Source organism: Dysidea avara, chromosome 13, assembly GCF_963678975.1.
Source record: "Dysidea avara chromosome 13, odDysAvar1.4, whole genome shotgun sequence".
NCBI classification, from domain to species: domain Eukaryota; kingdom Metazoa; phylum Porifera; class Demospongiae; order Dictyoceratida; family Dysideidae; genus Dysidea; species Dysidea avara.
The window spans coordinates 1,018,388-1,043,319 of NC_089284.1; the positions used below are offsets into that span (position 1 = coordinate 1,018,388).

The 24,932-nt window shown below is 39.0% G+C and overlaps 1 protein-coding gene across 1 annotated transcript; it reads left to right on the top strand.

The window, feature by feature from the left end:
- The first annotated feature begins 3,151 nt into the window (after window positions 1–3,151).
- On the top strand, window positions 3,152–7,664 carry LOC136242814 (transmembrane channel-like protein). The gene is made up of 5 exons (XM_066034298.1): window positions 3,152–3,335; window positions 3,391–4,104; window positions 4,159–4,368; window positions 4,422–6,369; window positions 6,562–7,664. The coding sequence occupies exons 2-4, from the start codon at window positions 3,525–3,527 to the stop codon at window positions 4,991–4,993; spliced, it is 1,362 nt and encodes a 453-aa protein (XP_065890370.1). The 5' UTR covers window positions 3,152–3,335; window positions 3,391–3,524; the 3' UTR covers window positions 4,994–6,369; window positions 6,562–7,664.
- The last annotated feature ends 17,268 nt before the right edge of the window (window positions 7,665–24,932 follow it).

Here is a 24,932-nt window from a genome sequence, read left to right on the forward strand (position 1 = left end):
ATTTCTTCGTTTTTTTCTACTTCTTCATTTCGCACACTTCGCAAAATCTGCCATAAAACACGAATGCGTGCTCCAATCGGGCTGAAATTTGGCACACTTGAAGGGCTCATTAAGGCGGATCTCAGTACCAACTTTGGTAGGAATCCGATGGACATTCACGGAGTTATGATCGATTATTCGCGTAAAATAAGGTTGAAGGTCTGTCACACCCACAGGGTAAACCCCTTGAAGGAATGAGTTGAAAATTGCTATGTATATGGAGTAACCATCATAGGAGTGCCTTTTTGTGGTTTGAAAAGAATCGAGATAAAGACCATGGAGATATGACACAAAACCCAACCTGTGTCACAATTATGCAATCGATATTATGACACAAAACCCAACCTGTGTCACAATTATGCAATCGATATTTATGAATAAAAAAGCTATTACTTTTCACGCCTACCAGGCAAACCGCTTAGAGCAATGAGCTGAAAATCGGTGTGTAGCTGGAATAATCATCATAGAAAGTCCTTGCAGCAGTACAGAAGAATCGGATTACAAACCACTGAGTCATGATTCAAAAGCCAACTACGTGTTGCAAATGCGAGATCGAGATACTCTAATAGAACAGTCACCCTAATAGAGCATTCGGCCACCTTTATAACTTACTCCATTAAAGAATTATATTACATTGCAAGTTATTCTGTACAGAATTCAGCTACAACCAGTTAATCTGATAGACAATTCAGCTACAGGCAAGTCACTCTGTAGAGAGTTCACCTAGAAACAAAACACCCTGTAGAGAGATCAGCTAGAAGAAGTCACTTTGTAGAGAGTTCAGTTACAAAGAAACTATGCACCATGTAGAGAGTTCAGCTGCAAACAAATCACCCTGTAGAGAAATCAGCTAGAAGAAGTCACCTTGTAGAGAGTTCAGCTACAAAGAAACCATCATGTAGAGAATTCAGCTGAAAAAAATCACCCTGGAGAGAGTTCAGCTACAAAAAGATCACCCTGTAGAGAGTTCAGCTAGAAGAATTCACCCTATAGAGAGTTCAGCTGCAAATAAATCACGCTGTAGAGAATTCAGCTATAAACAAACCACCCTGTAGAAAGATCAGCTAGAAGAAGTTACCTTGTAGAGAGTTCAGCTACAAAGAAACTATCATGTAGAGAGATCAGCTACAAACAATTCACCCTGTAGAGAGTTCAGCAAGTAGAAGTCACCTTGTAGAGAGTTCAGCTACAAAGAATCCATCATGTAGAGAGTTCAGCTGCAAACAAATCACCCTATAGAGAGTTTCAGGTACGAAAAGATCACTGTAGAGAGTTCAGCTAGAAGAAGTTACCTTGTAGAGAGTTCAGCTACAAACAATTCACCCTGTACAGAGATCAGTTTGAAGACGTTCTTTTTAGAGAGTTCAGCTACAAACAAATCACCCTATAGAAAGATCAGCTAGAAGAAGTCACATTGTAGAGAGTTACAAAGAAACCACCATGTAGAGAGTTCAGCTACAAACAAATCACCTGTAGAGATTTCAACTACAAACAAATCACCCTGTATAGAGAGATCACCTAGAAGAAGTTACCTTGTAGAGAGTTCAGCTATAAACAATTCACACTGTACAGAGATCAGATAGAAGAAATTACCTTGTGGTGAGTTCAGCTACAAAGAAACCATCATGTAGAGAGTTCAGCTGCAAACAAATCACCTGTAGAGAGTTCAGCTACAAACAAATCACCCTGTACAGAGATCAGCTAAAGAAGTTACCTTGTAGAGAGCTCAGCTATAAACAATTCACCCTGTGCAGACATCAGCTAAAGAAGTTACCTTGTAGAGAGTTCAGTTACAAAGAAACCACCATGTAGAGAGTTTAGCTACAAACTAGTGACTGTGTAGAGACATCAGCTAGAAGAAGTTACTTTGTAGAGAGTTCAGCTACAAAGAAACCATCATGTAGAGAGTTCAATTACAAACAAGTGACCCTGTAGAGACATCAGCTAGAAGAAGTTACCTTGTAGAGAGTTAAGCTGCAAAGAAACTGTCATGTAGAGAGTTCAGTTACACTACAAACAAATCCTGTAGAAATATCAGCTAGAAGAAGCCACCTTGTAGAGAGTTCAGTTGCAAAGAAACCACCATGTAGAGAGTTCAGCTGACCCTGTAGAGACATCAACTAGAAGAAGTTACTTTGTAGAGAGTTCAGCTACAAAGAAACCATCATGTAGAGAGTTCAACTACAAACAAGTGACCCTGTAGAGACATCAGCTAGAAGAAGTTACCTTGTAGAGAGTTCAGCTGCGAAGAAACCATCATGTAGAGAGTTCAGCTACAAACAAATCACCCTGTAGAAATATCAGCTAGAAGAAGTCACTTTGTAGAGTGTTCAGTTATAAAGAAACCACAGTGTAGAGTGTTCTGTAATAAATATATGTATTATACAGTATGGGTCAAAAAAAAGTTTACATTTCGTTTTTTTTAAACCATCATAGATTTGTACTAATATGATAGTTGTAACGATTGCACAATAAAACGATTGCATGGTAATAAAACGATTGCATGGTAACAAAACGATAGCATGGCAATAAAAACGATTACGCAGAAGCGTTTAAACGATTGCGTAATCGTTTTAACGAAAAATGGGCGGATACTGTATTCACCATTGTACGAGCACAGCTGTACAGTAATTCATTCTTAACGTACGAGTGCAGCGAGTGCTGAAACTGGCATGCCGTTATGGAACCTATGAGTCTCAGACGAGCGTTAGCGCTCATTAATGCAGAAGCTGGTAAGTCATTGGTGGTTTGTGGTGCGGTATCACCTGTAGCCTCTAATGTAATTTGTTGAATAAACCCGAAGCCACCCAAGAGTCCGACCACAAACCACCACGCCTTTTACCACTAGCCCATTAATTGCTGTTATTTTTCACAGAATGCTACAGCCATTACGTGGTACTTTGGCCAGAGGGAAGTGTGTCCTCTGTGAATGCTGACAGTGTACAACCCCGCCAACGAAGTATTGGTGAAGAATATATTGTAACTGTTGGCAAAAAGAAGATAGAACACAAAGCCACTATTGTAGCACGAGGTGAACTAAAACTATACAAAGTATATGCAATTACATGTAGTAAATAAAATTTCTAGGCACAAAATCTGAAATGGAAAAAAATTGAAGATAGGTTTGTTGCTGGTGAATGGTTACCACCACAGGGAGCAATCCCCAAGAAAGCACCACCAACCAACACGCCAAAAAAAAAGGAAAAGAAAACGAAAAAGTAAAGAAACACCACAAACAGAAACACTACAAAAAGAAACACTACAAAAAGAAACAAAAAAAGGAAAGAAAGCTAGTGGTAAGTAACATTAAAGTTTTCCAATACATTGTGTTGAGCTCAATTTAATCTACAGGTACAATTTTGTTTGTCACACCAACATCCTCCAGTTCTCCTGCCAGTTCTATAGTGACAACAACATCCATCAGTTGTACTCAGGTAGCACCGACATCCATTCAACCTACATTGGTGACGACTCTCCCTGACGAGATGACAACTCCCAGGCTCCCTATGTCAGCCACTCCAACTGCAGAGCTGACAACTCTCCCTGCAACAGTGACAACAACCGACATTCTTCCTGTGGCACCAACAGCTTCTACAATTTTACCTGCGGTGGTGGCAGCTCTCCCTGAGGTGATGAGAACAACTCCCAGACTCCCCATGCCAGTGGCAACTACCACTCAAGCTGCAGAGATGATGACTCTCCCTACAGCAATGACAGCTTTTGCCACTCTCCCTGTGTCAGCAACAACTGCCACTCCTCCTATAGTGGTGACAACTCCTGCCAATCTCCCTGTGGCAGCAACAGCTGCCATTCTCCCTGCAACAGCAACAACATCGAATCACTCAATACTACCAGAGACATCCTCACCGGGATCAGTGTCCAACCACTTTAACACCTTCCCTTTTGTACCTCCAACAACCAGTCCAAAATTGGACCCATTTAGCTCATTGGTCTTAGAGCTTGACATCACATCTCCACAGGCTGACAGGGTCATCGATGAATTACGATATATGGACGATGACTTCAGTTGGGACCCACATGAACAACTGAAATACTTCTCTTCAGGTATCTACCTATAAAAAATATATATATGAATGTAATTGTGATTATTAATTACAGAGTCTGAGAATGGTAGTGTGATATGTGACAACAGCAATAAGAACAACCATAACCACAATAATTATGGCAGTGACATCACCAATAACACTGGCACCTTGCAATTCTTGGAAGAGTCAATCAAACAAATGCTGGGGGCCCATACAAAACAATTGTTGGAATCCCAAAGATCCTTCATTACCAGGCTTGAAGCTCTTGAACACAAGGCCAATGGTATGATCAGCATCCAGTTTAACTTGTACACAATGATTTTATTTTTCACACAGAACAACAAGTTGAAATAAGAAACAGCCATCCAGCCAGGTGCCATGCCACCACCTCCAGCAGTCCACCATCCACCCCTCACTGGATATCAGTAACACCATCAGTAACATCATCAGCACACAGAGCATCACAAACACCAGGAGCATCACAAACACCAGTATCATTACAAACACCAGTATCAGCAACATCATCAGCACATCACTGTAATCCAATACAACAATCTAAGAAATCACTCAAATATGGAATGTTGTCATTGAGTGACATCGACAGAACAAAACTTGTGGATCCAGATATCGTGATAGCAAAGTACAAGCATTACCATGAGACAGATAAGATCTCAGATCTTGCCCAAAAGCTAGCCCAAAAGTCTTATTTTGGAGACAATGTATTAGTCAGATGTACTGTATTCGGAACCAGTCGTTACCCTGCTCTGCCAATCTCGGTATTAAATGATATCAAGAGAAAGATATTTCAACTTCTTCCAGAATACTGGGTGGACCCAGTAAAGTATGAGACAACTTGGTGTAAATGTTCCAATTCCATTGGCCAACGGTGCAGGCGCCTGCGTCAATGAGTGTTGCACAATAACTCATCTTATTATCCCAATAAGTCTGCATATCCTGTATTTATTAAATTTTAAACATATGTTGAATACATTAAATGAATTAATCCATTATTCTGAATATACAGAAAAAACTAGTACTTATAACTACACAAAAATACCAGTTTTCCCATATCTAGCCACACTTAAAACTGTACTATAAAAACCAGATCCAGTTACATATTTAAGGCGGCAGCTACCTGATAAATCACACGTAATTGGATCTGGGCATTTCATTTACAGAAATGAGAAGTGGGCAATGACTATCCCACAGTCCTTCTGAAAGCATTTGAAGTCACCATACTCAAATTTCCCCATACATTTTGGAGGAATGCAATAAAAGGCGTAATAACCCGCGACACGTGATACCTCAGATTCTGAACCAGATTTGCAAAAAGCAGTGAATAGCGATTAAGATGAACTATAGGAGAAGGAAATTTAAGCTCGTCATTTTAAGGTTGAAAATCACTTTCTATGTGGTGAATTGAATGGTAGATATTTGGAAAGGAACGCTCTGAGATATTTTGATGTCTTAACAGTCATTACCTTCACTACATTAGTGTTACAATGAAACGAAAGCATTGTGAATTAGTTCTGCAGGTTAGTTTGTGAAAATTAGTGTCCAGTGATTAAGCAAAATAATGTCCGTGCTATGTAGCAAACTTTTTCATATGCAGGCACCTGCTAATTGATGAAGATGTACAAGCGTTGTAGTGATTAGTAGAAAGTGCAGGATTAATGGCTTAGTGCAGGATTAATGGCTTACCACAGGTACTTCCTAGTTGTTATAGACCACATAATCGCTGCAGAAAGTTAGTTCCGCTACCATTCTTTTCGTCACTAATATATTCATAGGAAGCCACAACCTGTTTGTGGTAACCTCGTTATCGGGTAGCTACCACCTTAAGTAGATGAGGGTAACTTCGTTAAGTTTCATTAACTAATTTTCTCTGATCGTGATTGTAAGAAAATGTACAGGGAGTTATTCTTACTGACCGTACACTGCTTAATAGTAAACTTACAAACTGCTTTGAAAGCATATCCTGTATATTCCTGTTCCTTCTCCTCTTAATAAAATAGTAGTGCTGTTTTCCATCGCAGCAATTACTCATATTTTTGCCTTTACCATCTAGGATAAGTAGCCACGCGGTAATGAAAATTTTTCTTGCTTGTAAATTGGCAACTATCACGTAAGCTATTCTAGAATGTTCTTTACACGTGATTGCAAAATTTGCTGACAGGTACACTCGTGATATAATTACTCTGGATGTACTCGTGCTCTAGTTCGTATCAGTCTAGTGGTGTGAAGGAGTGCTGCGCTACATTGTTTCAGCTAAATCTTTTGTGAGGTTAGTGATTTCATTAATAATCAAATAATATGTACAATACAACATTGTGCTAATAACCCGTAGCAGCTCCATTTAATTCAATAACTTTAGGAAATACTTTTCTAAGATGATTAATGTACTTATTACATTTGTCAATAGTAACAGTTTCCCAAAATTGCTTTATTCCTTCTATCAACTCTTCCTTCGTTGTAGGCTTGACGACACGTCGGTTGTACTCCTTTAGTTCGTGCCAAAGGTTTTCGATTGGGTTACAATCGGGAGATTCAGCTGGAGTCCTCCACCAAGTCACTTTATTCTGAGAAAGGAAGTCCTTCGCTTCGTTGGAGGTATGCTTCGGGTCATTGTCAGCCATAAAACGGTGACTATCTGGATAAACACTTCTGAGAAAAGGCAATAGCGTCTTCTCCAATACTTTTGTGTACAAAGTGGCATCCATGATACCTTCGAAGATGCAGATTCCTGTTCGTCCTCGTTTGCTGATCCCTGCCCAGACATGTACTTTAACTGGATGTTTGGCCCTGTATAAAAATAACATTAATTTACAGTAACACATTTTTTAAAATAATGTATTTATGCATATATATATATTCGATGTAGATTATACCTGGGTTTCAGTCTAGGAGGTTCTCCTTGCTTTCTGCAACAGAATCGTTTGTGGCTTTCCAGTTGCACAGAGCATTCGTCCGTCCAGACTACATCATCGAAGCTGTTGTGAAGGTATTGACGAGCCCACTCTAGCCGCTTCACTTTGTTGGCGTGTCTGATCAACTGGCAGTATGCACTTCCTCGAAATGTCCAGCCTAGCTGGGTGCGGCAGCGAAGAACAGTTCTTTCACTGATGTTAAATCCTTGCGATAGCAGCAGGGAACGCAATTGATATGCAGTCGTTTCGTCGTCCTCCCTCATCTTTGCCTCTACAATCGCTTGCATTTGTTGCGTGATTGATGATGGTCTCCCTGAACCAGGCTTTCTCGATAGTGAGCCGGTCTCAATAAATCTAGCAATGAACTTAGCCACACCATCTCGCGATACTTTTAAGTTTTCTTTAAGAAGCAACTTGACGATCGTTGGAGGTCTACATCCAAGTCGATAAAAGTGAATGATACGTCGTTTCTCGTACAGGTTATAAACCATTTTGTCTGATAACCAATTGTGATGTCTTGCAATCCGTCGGCTTGCGTTATTTATAGCTAATAAAATCTATAAACGTTTAAATGTGCTCAATCGTTTCAACGTAACATTACAACGATTGCAATGGTTTAAACGAACTACTCCTATACAGTTTATTGCACAAGCACCGCATCGTTTTTATTAATTATTTCGTTTTACATAATCGTTTTGTCAAAACGAAACGTATGTAAAACTATAGCATTATAATCGTTTATACAAAACGAAATGTAAACTTTTTTTTGACCCATACTGTATATATATATATATAATTTGTACATTTACTGATAAAATCAGAAATATTTAAAGTATTTAACATCTGATTCATCTTTTCTTCTTCCTATGGTAAAGAAAAGAAAATCCCCAAAGCCAGCCATAGGCCGGCTTTGGGGTATACAAACACAAAAAGAAGTGAAATCTAATCAAAAACAGCTAAGCTGTAAAAAAAGGTGCGGCCCCAAGAAGGCCATGGTGAAAAAAGATGTGAAATCCAAGGTGGCGGCCAAGAAATGGCTGTGATGGTAGGTTAATGGTAAAAATTTTAATAACGACAAGTCAGGTGAATTTTGTGCCAAGACCAAGCGACACCAAATTCACCTGAATTGTCGTTATTAAAATTTTTACCATTAACCTACCATCACAGCCATTTCTTGGCCGCCACCTTGGATTTCACATCTTTTTCACCATGGCCTTTTTGAGGCCGCATCTTTTTTTACAGCTTAGCTGTTTTTGATTAGATATATCAAGACACACTATCGTGCGGCCCAAGAAGCCGGCGCGCCACACCGTGAGTATATTGACAGGAAGAAAGAAAACGTCATTTTCACACTTTTTTATCTCGGTGATAGCTTATCCGATTGAAACCAAATTTGCTGCAGAGTTGCCCGCCAGCTAGGGGAATCTACATTCCAAATTTGAAGGAAATCAATCAAGCCATTTCCGAGATATGAGCGGCCAAAGTTTCGTTTTTTTTTCTTCGTTTTTTTTCTTCTTCGTCTTTTCGCACACTTGCAAAAATTGCTATAAAATGCAAACGTGTGCTCCGATCGCCTTGAAATTTGGCACACAGAAAGGGAGTCCAAAGGCACATCCTAGCATCAAATTTGGTGCAAATCCGATGAATGGTTCAGGCGTTATGACCGATTATTCGCGTAAAACAAGATCGATTTGTTGTCACGCCTACAGGGTAAACTGCTTCATGGAATGAACTGAAAATTGCTATGTAGATGGAGTAACCATCGTAGGAGTGCCTTTTGGTGGTTTGAAAGGAATCGAGATTAAGACCACGGAGATATGACACAAAACCCAACCTGTGTCACAATTACGCGATCGATTTTTAGTAATTAAAAAGTATTAGTTTTTACGCCTACTAGGCAAACCGCTAAAAGCAATGAGCTGAAAATCGGTGTATAGCTGGAATAATCTTCATAGAAAGTCCTTGCAGTAGTATAGAAGAATTGGATTACAAACCACTGAGTTATGATTCGAAAGCCAACTCTGTGTAGCAAATGCGAGATCGAGATACTCTAATAGAACAGTCACCCTAATAGAGCATTCAGCTAATTTATAGAATTCTATTACATTACAAGTTGTTCTGTAGGGACTTCAACTGCAAACAGTTAATCTTATAGACAGTTCAGCAAGAAGCAAGTCACCCTGTGGAGAATTAAGCTACAATTATATCACTGTAGAGATTCAGAACATTACAAGTCACACTGAAGAGAGTTCAGCTATGAACAAGTCATGCACCCTGTAGAGAGTTCACCTACAATTAAATCACTCTCTAGAGAATTCAGCTACACACAAATCACTGTGCAGAGAGTTCAGCTACAAACAAATTATCCTGTAGAGAGATCATCTACAAACAAAACACTTTGCAGAGAGTTCAGCTACAAACAAATCAATGTTTAGAGTGATCAGCAACAAACAAATCAACTTGTAGAGAGTTCAGCTATAAACAAGTCATGCACCCTGTAGAGAGTTCACCTACAATTAAATCACTCTCTAGAGAATTCAGCTACACACAAATCACTGTGCAGAGAGTTCAGCTACAAACAAATTATCCTGTAGAGAGATCAGCTACAAACAAAACACTTTGCAGAGAGTTCAGCTACAAACAAATCAATCTTTAGAGTGATCAGCAACAAACAAATCATATTGTAGACAGATCAGCTACAAACAAATCAACCTGCAGAGAGATCAGCTACAAACAAATCAGCTTGTAGAGAGATCAGTTACACACAAATCAACCTGTAGAGAGATAAGCTAGAAACAAATCACCCTGTAGAGAGTTCAGCTAAAACAAATCAACCTGCAGAGAGATCAGCTACAAACATATCACCTTATAGACAGTTCAGATACAAACAAATTACCCTGTAGAGAGATCGACTACAAACAAAGCAACTTGCAGAGAGATCAGCTACACACAGATCAACTTGTAGAGAGATCAGCTAGAAACAAATCACCCTGTAGAGAGTTCAGCTAAAACAAATCAACCTGCAGAGAGATCAGCTACAAACATATCACCTTATAGACAGTTCAGCTACAAACAAATTACCCTGTAGATAGATCGACTACAAACAAATCAACTTGCAGAGAGATCAGCTACACACAATTCAACTTGTAGAGAGATCAGCTAGAAACAAATCACCCAGTAGAGAGTTCAGCTACAAAAAAATCAATGTGCAGAGAGATCAACTACAAACAAATCACCCTGTAGAGAGATCATCTAGGAACTAGACACAATGTAAGGAGATCAACCTGTAGAGCGATCAGCTAGAAACAAATCACCCTGAAGAGAGGTCAGCTACAAAAAATCACCCTGTAGAGAGATCAGCTAGAAACAAATCACCCTGTAGAGACTTCAGCTACAAAGAAACCATCACGTAGAGAGTTCAGCTACAAAGAAACCACCCTATAGAGAGTTCAGCTAGAAGAAGTCACCTTGTAGAGAGTTCAGCTACAAAGAAACCATCACGTAGAGAGTTCAGCTACAAAGAAACCACCATGGATGCGGAGAGTTTAGCTGCAAACAAATCACCGGTAGAGAGTTCAGCTAGAAGAAGTCACCTTGTAGAGAGTTCAGCTACAAAGAAACCATCATGTAGAGAGTTCAGCTACAAAGAAAGCACCATGTAGAGAGTTTAGCTGCAAACAAATCACCTGTAGAGAGTTCAGCTAGAAACAAATCACCCTGTAGAGAGATCAGCTAGAAGAGGTCACCTTGTAGAGAGTTCAGCTACAAAGAAACCATCATGTGGAGAGTTCAGCTACAAACAAATCACCCTGTAGAGAGTTCATGTAGAAGAAGTCACCTTGTAGAGAGTTCAGCTACAAAGAAACCATCATGTAGAGAGTTCAGCTACAAAGAAACCACCATGGATGTAGAAAGTTTAGCTGCAAACAAATCACCTGTAGAGAGTTCAGCTAGAAACAAATCACCCTGTAGAGAAATCAGCTAGAAGAATTTATCTTGTAGAGAGTTCAGCTACAAAGAAACCATCCTGTATATAGTTCAGCTATATTTTAAGTCACCCAGTAGAGAGATTAGCTGCTAAAAAATATCCTGTGGGGAATAATGGGCATGTAATAAATATATTTATATAATTTGTATAATTACTAATAAAATCAAAAATAATTGAAGTATTAAAAATCTTCTATAAGTTCTTTTCTTCTTCCTGTGGTAATTAAAAAAAAACACATGGTTTAAAAAGCCCCAAAGCCAGCCATAGGCTGGCTTTGCAGTATACAAATACAAAAAGAAGTGATATCTAATCAAAAACAGCCAAGCTGTAAAAAAAGGTGCGGCCCCCAAAAAGGCCATGGTGAAAAAAGATGTGAAATCCAAGGTGGCGGCCAAGAATGGCTGTGATGGTAGGTTAATGGTAAAAATTTTAATAACGACAATTCAGGTGAATTTTGTGCCACTTGGTCTTGGCATCAAATTCACCTGAATTGTCGCTATTAAAATTTTTACCATTAACCTACCATCACAGCCATTCTTGGCCGCCACCTTGGATTTCACATCTTTTTTCACCATGGCCTTTTTGGGGGCCGCACCTTTTTTTACAGCTTGGCTGTTTTTGATTAGATATATATATACTGAGGAGAGTATCCTACACATATGCCCCTGTAGAAGGCAAGATGTGGTTTGTGATGTATGAGCAGCCGTAAAAGTGCAAGAATCGTTAGCACCATTTCACACTCGTAACACTCAGGATAGCCGTATTCGCAAATGGCCTACAAGAAACACCTACGAAGCGGTCTTAACCCATGAAGTAACGATTGTAGTTAGGTGAGAAATGCTTAGAGCTGGAGTTAATTTGGTTACTATCGGCGTTGTTAGGCATGCTTTCAATTGATACCATGTTCAACTATTGACATCATTAAAGGGAGAGTGACATGCATTAAATTTTTTTTTTTTTTTATGTATGTATGTATAGTTAAAGATATGATAGATATGTACAACTGTATGATTTGTAAAAATATAATATGATGAGTGAAAAATGGTGCTCTAAAATGGGATTATTTGCACTGTGTCGGCTCTTCTGGGTTGCGGTAAAAATGCGTTCTTTTCCTTAATATGTCACAAGATGAATGCAGCTGTGTAGTATTTATATTGACAAGAGTACCAACGTGCGAGCATAGTTGAAGCGAATAGTTAAAATGGTTAAGTGGTGCGTTGCTATGAATTGTTCTAAGACTCACCTGGATGGTGTAAACTTGCATGGTTTTCCGACAGACTCTTCGCTGTGATTAGAGTGCACCCGGCAAGTCCAGAGAACTTTTAGTAACTGGACAGGACCTAGTCAACACTCAGTTATTTGCAGCGATCATTTCACGAGTGACTTCTTCGAAGAGGACACCGCTATAGCAGCACAATTTGGGATTGAAAAAAGAGTGCGTCTAAAGCCAAATGCTGTGCTAACTGTGTTTCCTCATGCCCAGTCCAGCTCCACCTCGAGCTACACACAATCGCCATCTGTCACAGTACTTGTCACAGTACTTGTCACCGACATGGAACAGCAATGTTCAAGCTGTAAAAGACCTGGTGAGGAAGTGTCCGTCCCAGTAAAAAAGAAAAGAACCGTGTATGAGAAAAGAGATAGATCTAGGGTAATAAACCGCCAATTGACTTATTAACTAGCTATTGGTTTATGTATTAATAGATTGTACAAGAAGTGATGGATGCTCAGTCAGAGCAGCAAGATACTTTTGTTGGTTCTAGCCAATTGCAATCTGTGAATGAGGCTGCACAATCTCGGTACACTAGCTTTGGGGTCCAGGCTTTCCCAGACGTTCTTGATGCTCATACTCAGGCTGCAATTGTCCCTGAGGTCACTCTTTTTGGTAGGAACCAATTAATGTTATCTGCTATTGTAATATGAACCTGCATGGTTACAGGTGTCCAGGTAGCACCAATGATGTGTGATGTAGGAGTACAGTGTAATCTCTTACATATTCCGATGACATCAACTCCTAAAAAAGGAGTGATAGCACTAGTGGCTGAGGATGAAGACACTTTCGAATTGACAAAAGAAGAAGAGAGTGAAACAGCCTACAGAATCCACCATAAATTGGGAGTCCACTACATCAGAAAATGAAGAACAGATTCCAGTAGAAAAGCAACTGATTTTTCTGGTGTTTGAGTCTGCTCTCATGTTGCTGTTTGCCACCTGTGTTGCATGTGGCAGTACCTTTATTTCCATCAAACGCCATGTGATTGGATCTTTCCTCAGCATCAAGCAAGCATGAAGCCAGTGTAATAATACATTTGTTTGGGAAAGCCAGCCTTATATACGTAACATTCCAACTGGGAATCTTCTGACATCTGCTGCTATTCTGTTGACTGGCTCTTTTCCAGCTAAGGCACTCAGAGTATTTAAGACCCTTAATTGTGCTACAATAAGTAGAAAAACATTTTTTAGACATCAGAAAAAATACCTTCACCCTGCCATTCGTGTTATTTGGGAGAAGAACCAATTTCTACTCCTTAGAAAACTGAAAGAGAAACAGCAAGGCTTGGTAATTGGTGGTGATGGAAGATCTGATAGCCCTGGACACAGTTCCAAGTATGGATCATATTCCATGCTTGAATTGAATCTTAATAAAATAGTGGATATACAGCTTGTTCAGGTAAAACTATATTATGATGAAGTATGTGGTGTATACTAACTGTAAATTAAATGATTTACAACAGAGCAATGAAGTTAAGGGAAGCTACCATATGGAGAAGGAGGACCTCCATCGCTGCATGGACTTTCTTCATGGCCATAACCTTGCAATTGATGTACTTGTCACAGGCAGACATAAGCAGATCAACAAATGGATACATGCACACATCAAACACTATTTTGATACATGTCGTGTAGCAAAAGGTACATACTTGTGCAGTACCTGTTGCAATAATCAGAACTGGTGAGTATATCTAGGTTTTCGCAAAAAATTAGTGAAATTGGCAAGCAAAAGGATTGTGAATTGGTTATAGTATGTTCACGTTGAGCTGAATCCTGAAAAAACAGCTAAAAATTAAAAGTGGATTTTTTCTCAACAGACTTAACATTTCAGCCAACCAGATGATTATTGGTAACAGAAAAGGTGTCAACAACAGACACGTACGGTTTGGCACCATTACAAGTTTGGGAAAGGGCTGTAATGGACACTGTACTTATGTGGCTTCCCATTGGAAATGTATTGTGAACATTTTGATTGGCCATAAATATTATGTCAAACATTTGAACAAAAAGATTTCGAAATATTTTTAGCGGGTCAAGCACAAAAGCAACTGAGAAGCTAACATCTCTTCTGACCAATTCAACACACTTGAAGGACATGACCCGCCTTTCTGGTGCTCACCAGGCATCTAAGTATAGTATATTTGGATATCATTATTTTGCCCATAATAGTATAGTTCACTTTAGCATTGTACATGAATTTTACATGATATACATTATTTGTAATATTACAATTTAGGGTACTTAAAGACTGCATACAGTATGTCTCTGAAGGAAAAGTGTGCCTTATTTTATCCACAGCACAACTTGGTAGTGCTATTCTTACAGATTTTCCCAGCCAACCCCAGCACCAACAAGTCTGCTGACAGTAGCTTGTGTATCACTACTGCCTGTACATTAAATTAAAAAGTTCAATGGGAATGTGGTATATCAGTGTAACGTACTCATGAATGGATTCTTTATACTTGCCATACTGTTGTCTGTATCGATAATATGCAGTCTGCAAGACCCACTGGTTTAAACAAACTGCATCAAATCTTTCACTTTCAGTGATACATGAAGCACCAATTACTTCCATCTTCTCTACCACTTCACCAATGGAACAGCAGCATATACAGTACATTCTCTTCTAGTGGGCATCATCTTACAATTGCCACAGTGACACCTGTAAGAATTGTATTATTAGCTAACAAGTAGTGGTAGAATGGTCATACCAGCTCATATCATTGGGCAATTTCCCAAGTAGCTCTTCATCAGACGATGATTCATCCTCAGTCAGTCAGTCTGTATTGCTAGCGTTAGCATCTATTGGCTCAAATTGGTAAGGTTCAAGAGAGGTTCCAGTCATCTCCTCAGTGTCTTCATGATCGTCTGTGTTGTCGCTGAAAATGCTCATTTTATCGCTAGAGACCAAACTGGAAACGTTACTATATTCATCAGAAATATCTTGGGAATCAATTGAACATTTCAAGCCAGGAGTAGTACAGCAGGAATCCGTTGACGACTTGGAAGTATCCATAAAAAAGTCTTTCTATACCTATTACTTCACTCTAATACGTGACTGAATTACTAATAAGATTTGATTCTTCCATGGAATGTATACTTCATTCATGCAGTGTTCCCCCTCTGACGTTAGCAACTTATGACGTATTATAACGTATGATTACTCTGGAAACATTTTTGATCGTGTATTTCATTAACAAATCATACAGTAAATTAAATTTCAAATGTACAACCATAGTATCAAATCAATTCAGTAATGAAATAAAAAAGAATTTTAAAATTCCATGTCTCCCTCCCTTTAATTATACACAGAAAAACAGGCGAACTCAGAAGTGCTATGTCATAACTTCACGATACGCCCTTCTACAGGGGTATATGAGAGTAGGATACTCTCCTCAGTATATATATATATATATATATATATATATATATACAGTGTATATATATATATATATATATATATTATGAATCTATATATAAGGCTGTCTGTCTATCTGTCCGTCTGCTTTGTTATGCCACTAACTCAACAACCAAAGCACGTATTGACACAGGACTTTAACAGAATTAAGCGCTCATCATCTGGCAACTACAAGTTTGTTGTTACAAATTGCTACATGCTCCCTCTATAAAGCATTGAAGGTGTTGGTGTAGAGGAAAACTTGAGCTAAATTCCTGTCAAAACCATGAACAAACTGCCAAAGCGTTAGCGCATAGAACTGTTAACCCAAAGGTCCAAGGTTCGATTCCTACCCATGACAACTTTTTTTCTCTTCTTCAGTGCCACCTTTTCGTGACACACTTTTCATATGTCAGCTATTGATGTTGATTACTCAGCAATCTGTTCACGTATCGACTCGATTTACACGTAAAACGAAACACTCACCATCTGGCTACGTCGCAAAGTTTATTGCAAGCTTCTACGTGCATTCCTTTGTCCGCTACAGCACCTTAAAGGCCATGATGTAGAGAAAACTTCAGCTGCATTCCATTGCTAACCACACGAGATAAACAGCTCAGCTGGTAAAGCACCTCCCCAAAGTCATTGTGGCTACTGCTGTGTAGGGTGTGGGTTCAAATCCCGCCAGTGACAAAAACTTTTTTTTCGTTTTATACACCTTTTTGGTGCATACTTTAAATTTCTCTTTCTATCTCAACTTTTTTAAGTTCATAGCATCCTGGTATTACTACACCACATATGGAATGTTGGAAAAGTATACAGTAGCACATTTGATAAGTATAGGGCAGGCATGGGCAGGTGCAGTCTGTATGTTTGTCCCGTGTGTTCTATTAGAGTAAGAGCCTTCTCTTTATAACTCCAATTCTTTGTGATGTGATGAAGTGTGTACCTGTGTATTTGCTCAAACCCTCAGTGGTTTGCAGTATAGCTTTAAATACTGTCGACCACATTATTGCAAAGCCTGCAAACTTTAATTATTAGGCTTGCATGATGGTGAAATAAGGTTCATGATATCACAATGCATGCTACTCAATTTAGGACATGATCTTTAATGCTTCATTCCTAAAGCACTGATTCATGTTATTGCGGTTAATGTGAAAATGTGAAATGGTCCTGCACGTAGGGCAGGTACCATGAATATAGGCATAGGGCAGGTCGATTGGTTTGACTGTGTGTTTGTCCCATGTACACTTCTCTTTGTAACTCCAATTCTTTGTAATGTTAATTCCTAAATTATAGCCAGGAAGTGTGTACCTGTGTGTTAAATTTGCTCAAACCTTCACTTGCAGTATAGCTACAACTGTTTTATACTCTCTGTTGACCACATTATTACAGTGCCTGCATGATAAGGACAGCACCACATAATCAGCATATGTCTTGGATAATTATTGGTTTAGTTTATATAGATATGCAATTCTGCTGTTTAATTAATCCCATGTTCACATCATTTTAATTAGTGCTCGTATGATGGTCAAATAAGTTTTATACAAGAAATCACTATGCATGCATGCTACCGTATAGCTTAAAATATTGGTGGTGTAAAACATTGACGAATTTCATGCATATAGGTATGTGGCGAATAAAACATTGGCGAATTTAATGCATGCAGGTATTTGGCGAACAAAACATTGGCAAATTTACTCACAAGATCGGTTTCTTCCAACACACTTGAGCGAACGCATATAAGTCACATGATGCCTGTATGTGTGAAAACCCACAATTAAAAGTTTTGTAGCACGTGTCTTGCGAGAGTGATGCACGAGTTCACACTTGCTAGTGTAGTTCGTGGGTACCACGAGTATCAAAATATCTGGAATGCTCCTATTGATGGAAGAGAGCTTCAGTGTGAAAGAGAACCTGGCAATCCCATGGATACATTCGCCGTGGCAGTTCTTGATCAGAGTAGTACTGGTCGGATTAGTGTGACAGTGGGCCATGTGCCCCGTCTTATTTCGACAGTTTGCTCAGTATTTATACGTCGTGGGGGAGCTATAGTGTGCGTTGTAACTGGACCTAGGCAATACTCCAGTGACCTGCCCCAAGGTGGCTTGGAAGTCCCTTGCCGTTATATCTTCAGAACAAAGGATTGCTCATTGGGGGAGAAGGCTAAAAAGGTGGTTAATGACGTCTTTAATGTTTTACAGAATGGCCGACCAAAAGCTGCTGTTAATGATTGTAGTCAGGATGATGGCTTACTTGATGCTGTGGGTAATAATGATGGTCCACCTAAAGCTGTTTGTAATGATGATGATCCTAATGCTGTTTGTAATGATGATGGTCCTAATGCTGTTTGTAATGATGATGGTCCTAATGCTGTCAGTACTGATGGCCCATCTAATCCTGAACCCATGATCGTTGTTGAGGATGAGGATGGTTCTTCTGGTAAACTTACTGTCACTGATGATAGTGACACAAGCAATGAACCACCATGCAAAAAAGCTAGGATAATTGATCTTGACACAGAATATATCATCATGGGAGAGGAACTGTCTGATGTTCACATTAATTTAGCACAAAGCTTACTAAAGGTGCAATTTCCTGAATTGGGTGGGTTGAAATCTACCCTATTGCAGCAAAAAGAGGTATCAGCACTTGAAACAAAAGAAAAGGTGATTCAAATCATTCATTGTGCCAGTCGTCACCACTGGATAGTTGCAACTACCATTGGGGGTGGAGAAAATTCTGTTGTCGTTTATGATTCAGTTTTTAAGAATGTTGACAAAGACACTAGGAGAAACGTTAAAAAACTCTTTGAGTCCTTACCTGTCAAGAACATTAAAGCCCCCAAAGTACAGAAACAAAATGGGACCAAAGATTGTGGTCTGTTTGCTGTTGCATTTGCTACCTCATTAGCACATGGACAAAATCCTTCTGAGCAGAGATTTCACCAAGACTCATTAAGATCACATTTCGTGGCTTGCTTGGAACAAGGAGAACTTACCCCATTCCCCTAACTGGGGACTTGTATGTTCATGAACTTTTTTGCCATTATGTAAAGTTAACTGTGATTCTAGGTGTTATGATGATTAAATTAATAAGTAATTATTAAAAGCATGTACATTAGATGCAATAAATGGCAGATAACTGGTACAGAAAAAGACGTACATATAGTCCATGGAGAGTCTATGCCTGTGACTTGGAATTGACACAGTCAAGTATACCCGCTTCCTTGAAACTATTCTTGATGATATCAGGCTTGCCTTTTAAGTAGTTGAAGAGATCTACCAGCTATTTTGCCCCAAGTGGTTTCATTATGCTGAGTCTCAGATCAACTGGTGCCTTTAAGGTTTTCCCTCCAATTGTGAGCAAACTTGCAGAGCATACCACCTTTGAAAACTTCTGCGTAAGAATTCTTTTGCAGCTTTATTCACGCTGAGGTCTAAGGGCTGTAATCGGTCTGTACAATTGGCTGGGATCAGAACCACGTTTACATTATTACTATCAAGTACTTTGAGCAACTTCTCGGTGCACTGTCCCTTGAAATTATCAAAAAGTAATAACGATGGGTACTTTGGATCAAGCTTCGACCTTTTTTTTTTGTCTCAAGGAGGTAAGGCAAAATAATTTTGGTAATGTACAATTCCATTGTGCCTTTGTTACACCAATGATTCTCTGTATGTGTGATATTCCAGTCTGGTGGAAACTGAAAGGAGGGCAAGCATTTAGTGGTCTTTCCTTGATACACCAATTGCAACGGAAGGAAATCACCCGTTGAAGAACATCCAAAAACTGCCGTTATCTGGCGCTTGTCATCTTTGCCATCAATTGGGACCCACTTAGCACCTTCCTTTTCCATAGTCCATTCTGAGACTGGTACATAACTGAGCCCGGTTTGATCCCAATTAATCACTAACTCCGCTGGTACCTCATCCATGGTGATAACACTTTTGATGTCTTGGAGAAATAACCTTTTGAGTTCATGAAATTTCTCAACATCTACTTTAGCTTTTGTGTTTCCTTTTCTTTTAACGAATCCCATTCGTGTACTTTGCCCATTCTTTTGTTAAGATTTCTGTCGAGGCGCCCACATTTTTGCTAAGCAGTATCCCCTCTCCAACAGCAATAGCAACATGTGCATTCACAGTCAAGCCTCTCTTCCTCGTATCCAATAAATAGTGCTGTATTTGCTGATCGATTTCGTCTCCAGTGGCCAATGGTCGGCCGGTTTTCTTGCTAGGCAATTCTTTTGGAAATTCAATATCTGTTTTCCCCAAGCATTCAGCGTACAGTTTCATGTCATCCTTATAGGCGTTTTTAAACCTGCGAACACTAGTCTCAGTCAGCTGAAGGTCCCAGTATTTTTCATTATAGTAACGCATTGTTGCGGTAACGCCATGCTCAGCTACTTGCTTGCCGATTTCAAACTTTTGTGTTCCTGTCAGAAATAGATATGGCTTTCCTCGTGGGCCTCGCTGGCTTTCACTTCTGTCCACCTTGTCCTCCTCGAGAGCCTTTTCCATCTTGGCATTAGCTGCGGCTATTGCGGTGGAAGGAACCTTTTCACTTAATGGCCCAGATGGCTCAGGCAAATCTGGCCCTTTTTGCTTCAAGGGACGAACAAACTTTAGAATAGACATTGTCGCCACTTTAGACCAAGAAACACACAAAACGTTTTCAGCCGTACTATTTTAAACACAATATCGCGAGTACCGGTAATTTAAATTTTTTTTAATGAGATTCGTGTGGAATTTGGAGGTGGAAAACTTATTTGGTGAATTGCCAGTCATTCGCCAAATTCGCCAAAGTTTTCCCCCGCCACTGTTTTGCTCTATACAGTACTTTAAGGGCATGATCTTTAATGTCTCATTCCCATTGCAGTGGTTCATGCTAATGTGGTTAATGTGGAATGTGAAATGGTCCTGCACGTAGGGAAGGTACCAATGCTAGTTCTTGATATTACCCATTATAATAAAGTAACTATAATAATATTACATATTGTATTACTTTGTGTCCACAGCCTTAAGCTGTCACATGTGAAACTACCACCTCATCATGTGATGATTGCGTTGTTGGACAATGTGCAAATCTTGGTAATATATAAGAAGCTGGTGAATATGCTTCATTCAGTAGGCTTCATTACTTCGTTGTTGACTAGACGTTATTCAGTGGATTACTAATGAGATTAGTAACTTCGTTACTTGTAGTAATAATATTATGTAATTTCGTTATATTACTTTGTTACCACAAAAGTAATAATTATTGCATAACGAATTACCCCCAACACTGAGTCTATAGGTAGATAAATTGTGACCGGATCTGCAAAAACCCAACATAATGGTACAAGCCTAAATTTTCAGTATAATTGCAATGGATAAAAATATTTGTGTAATTGAAAAAAAAAATCATAAAATTTTTAAACACTTTGTTCTTTGTGAAGAAAGGGTCCAATGATAAAAACCTGAATATCATCGTATTCGCCTACTCAAGAAGAGTTCAAACAAACATCTTTGTTTCGTTGCAGTAGACTAAACGATACGTAAGTTATGGGCGTTTGTTTACGTCACATCAAAACAATCATACGCGATTGATTTTTCTTCACTGATTTCGTCTCTGTATGCAGTGAAGAATGGTAATAGAAGAAAAACTTACCCAGTAATGGACTCCCCTATTCATGGCGAACACAATGGTGCAGGTTGCAACTCTGTACTGCATTGTGTTTGTAAGTTACAGCTGTTTTTGTAAGTGCATGTAATTTATTTTCCCAATACTTGCTGTACAAATCGATCTTTCTGTTGTTATACTTTGTAGGGCTGTAACTCCAAAAGTTGTTGGCATACAAGGCTAAAACTTGGCCAGAGCATACACTTGGCTAAGTATACTATAAATATTCAATAATAAAGAATTTGAAAAATGTGGGTTTTGCAGATCCGGTCACAATTATAGATGCTCATTTGATCAATGAGTGCAACAGGCTATGGAGTCGGTACTTCTCTTATTGTGTTTACCTTGAATTTCATTAAGGTACAGTGTTTGGCCCACACTTTCAAGCAAGAATGCTGTTTAAGCTTAGAAATGACTATGATGTTGTTACTTTGTATCACTACATAAATAAACACATAACTCATGGTCCAGGTATCAAACAGATATTCTTACACTTTATAAAAGGGCAAATCTAAGTTACACCAATTCATGTAACACTTTCACACCTCAGATCAAAGAAACCACCTGGGCTACAACTGGGCAGTAATTATATACACTGTAGATGTTGATGCCGAAATCGATTGTGGGGATCGATACTCATGTGATTAGGATGTACGATTTGGATTTCGTCATGAAAACCACTCAGACAGAGAGTGTTTTGTCATCCTCACCATCCTATGAGTTGAAAAATGTTAGGCTAAGGTGAGAACTAGCACTATAGCTTATTCACCGATCGTTTCCACTCGTTTTCAAATATGGACACAAACCCATCACAAAGCTACCACTATGAACGGAGTAACCACTCTACCAGCAAGCTTACCTATCTAGGCCTTTAGTGAACTCCATACTTTTTCCATAAATGATTCAATAGCACTGATTAAAAGATTAAACTCGCGTAACCAAAATTTTCTGTGATATCTCTAGGATATGTCCATTCATCATAGCCAGATGTAACCAGAACGTACTAGCTGCTGACCCATAATCAAAAATTTTTGGTATGTATGTACAATACATCCAGTGGCTGCACTCGTATTGGCTTGGGTGATTGATTGCCCTGTACAGGCTATCAGCCTGATAAGTGTTACTTATTAGCTGTAACACGGGGCATTCGGGCTTGGCCTGATATGTATGCCCTCAGGCCTGCGAGCAGTTGGGCATACATGTCAGGCAAAGCCCTTACAACTATTACATGTATGTTTATTGAAGCAATTAAAATGTGTAAAAATTTATTTTTGTAGCACGTACTTTTACCCAATTTATTTTAACCACCCCATGCCAGTGATCCCTTCTTATTTCACAGCTTTTTCAGTGATCCCTATTCCCCTCTTACAATTTTCTATTTTTCATTCATCTAGACTATTGGAAGAAATATAGTAAGTTTCCAAAGGTGATATGGACACATATGTGAGCCACTCCTACTTATTGGGAATGTGGACAAATATGCCTTGTTTACATAAACAGCTAAGCACTTTGAGAAGGCACCACCATGCTTTCATCCACCACAAAAGTTTGACCATTTGGTTTTTATCACATTCGTTATTTCATTGGCTGTTGTACAGTGCACTTACACAAACAAACCATGTGATTTGGGATTAATTGTACTCCCAACTATTGGAACAACTAAATCACTATGTGATTAAATCATTTTCACAGGGTTCTGATTCCCAATAGCCATTTCAGTACTAGCAGTCCTGATGTGAGGGTAACAAGTCGTACTCCTCCACCATTCAGTAGAGTGGACAGTGCAGCTCAATTCACTGTAACCAAACTGGATGATTTGATCAACTGGGCACACAGGGTCAGTCTCTTTTAAGTTCACATTACTTTTCATATGACATCTAGTTTTCAACCTTCTAATATGTTTCATTAGTGTGTGCGCATGCGTGTGTGTGTGTCGTGCTGCGTGTGTGTTGTGTTGCGCATGTGCATGTGTGTGTGTGTCGTGGTGCGTGTGTGTGTTGTGCTGTGTGTGTGTGTCGTGCTGCGTGTGTGTGTCATGCTGCGTGTGTATGTGTGTGTCGTGCTGTGTGTGTGCAAGCAAGATACAACTATTGCAATAAAAAAATTAAATTAAGAATATGAAGTAGGATTCCAGTGATAAAAAGTAGTGAAACAGGATGGTAGCTATGAGGGAAAATCCCTACTTGGTATTGTAGGAGTAATGCCGATTTTCTGTTACTACTGTATGCCAAGTAGCTAGGAATTTTCCCTCATACTTACTTGTTTCACTACTTTTTATTGCTGAAACATAAAATTGTTTTTGCACTAGCTTGTTAACTTTTTGTGTTAGAGCATAGCTATGAAATACAAGTGTGGCTATGACTGCTATATTAGAGTATCCAATCTCGCCACTGAGCTACACAATAGATCAAGCTAGTGGGCATGGCACAATGCCTTGTTTTCCTACATAGCTAGATCGTTGTTGTGGTGCATTGTGATCGTTTAAAGGGGCATGGCAATTGTTTTAAAAGTTGCTACCTGATACTACAGTCCATTAAACTGGTCACTGTAAAGTGCTAATAACAATAATAAACACCACAAAATTTAATAGTTTCGTGGCATCTAAATGCACTCCTTCAAGGAAAGTGTCGATACGGAAAAATTATGTTACGTTCCTACATAGTAGTGTAACCAGTCCCCACTGTTTCAATCGTCATCTTTGTTCATCTAACCCTCAAATGAGAGTTTAAATCTATGATAGTTTAAATCTATGATTTCGATTTCTTGATTTTTGTTAATATATATTGTAGTGGCTGCATATAGTATCACAAATGTAATAATTAACTGACAGTTTCACCCTTCGGTATGTATTGTATTATGTTTCATGGTTGTCATTGAATATGTTTTTGGCATATTGCTTAAAAGCTGTTTAATTTATGCACCTATATGTGTATCAGAAATTTTTTTGTATCTTTTCAGAGCTCTTTGTTTCCAATGACATTTGGCTTGGCATGTTGTGCTGTTGAAATGATGCACACAGCAGCTGCCAGGTGAGTATAATACAGATGTGTAGATTGTAGAACAATATAACTACTGGTCAATTGTAGATATGATATGGACAGATTTGGTGTAGTATTCAGAGCTAGTCCAGTAAGAAACTGTTTGTTAGTTACCTGCAGTCTTTGACATGTTGTCTTTTGTTAAATAGCGCCAATCAAATGTTATGATTGTAGCTGGCACTCTAACAAATAAAATGGCTCCCGCATTACGAAAAGTAAGGTGCTAAACACAATATACGGTCACCTTAAATTATTCATATGATAATGTATAATATAGGTATATGATCAAATGGCTGAACCTAAGTGGGTAATCTCTATGGGAAGGTAAATAGCCATATTCTAACATAATATACTACATGACTATTTTTTTCAGCTGTGCTAATGGAGGTGGATATTATCATTACTCTTACTCAGTAGTCAGGGGCTGTGACCGAATTGTGCCAGTTGATATTTATGTACCTGGCTGTCCACCTACTGCTGAAGCATTGCTTTATGGCATTTTACAGCTGCAAAAGAAAATAAAACGTGGAAGTGCTATACGACTTTGGTACAGAAAGTAACTTT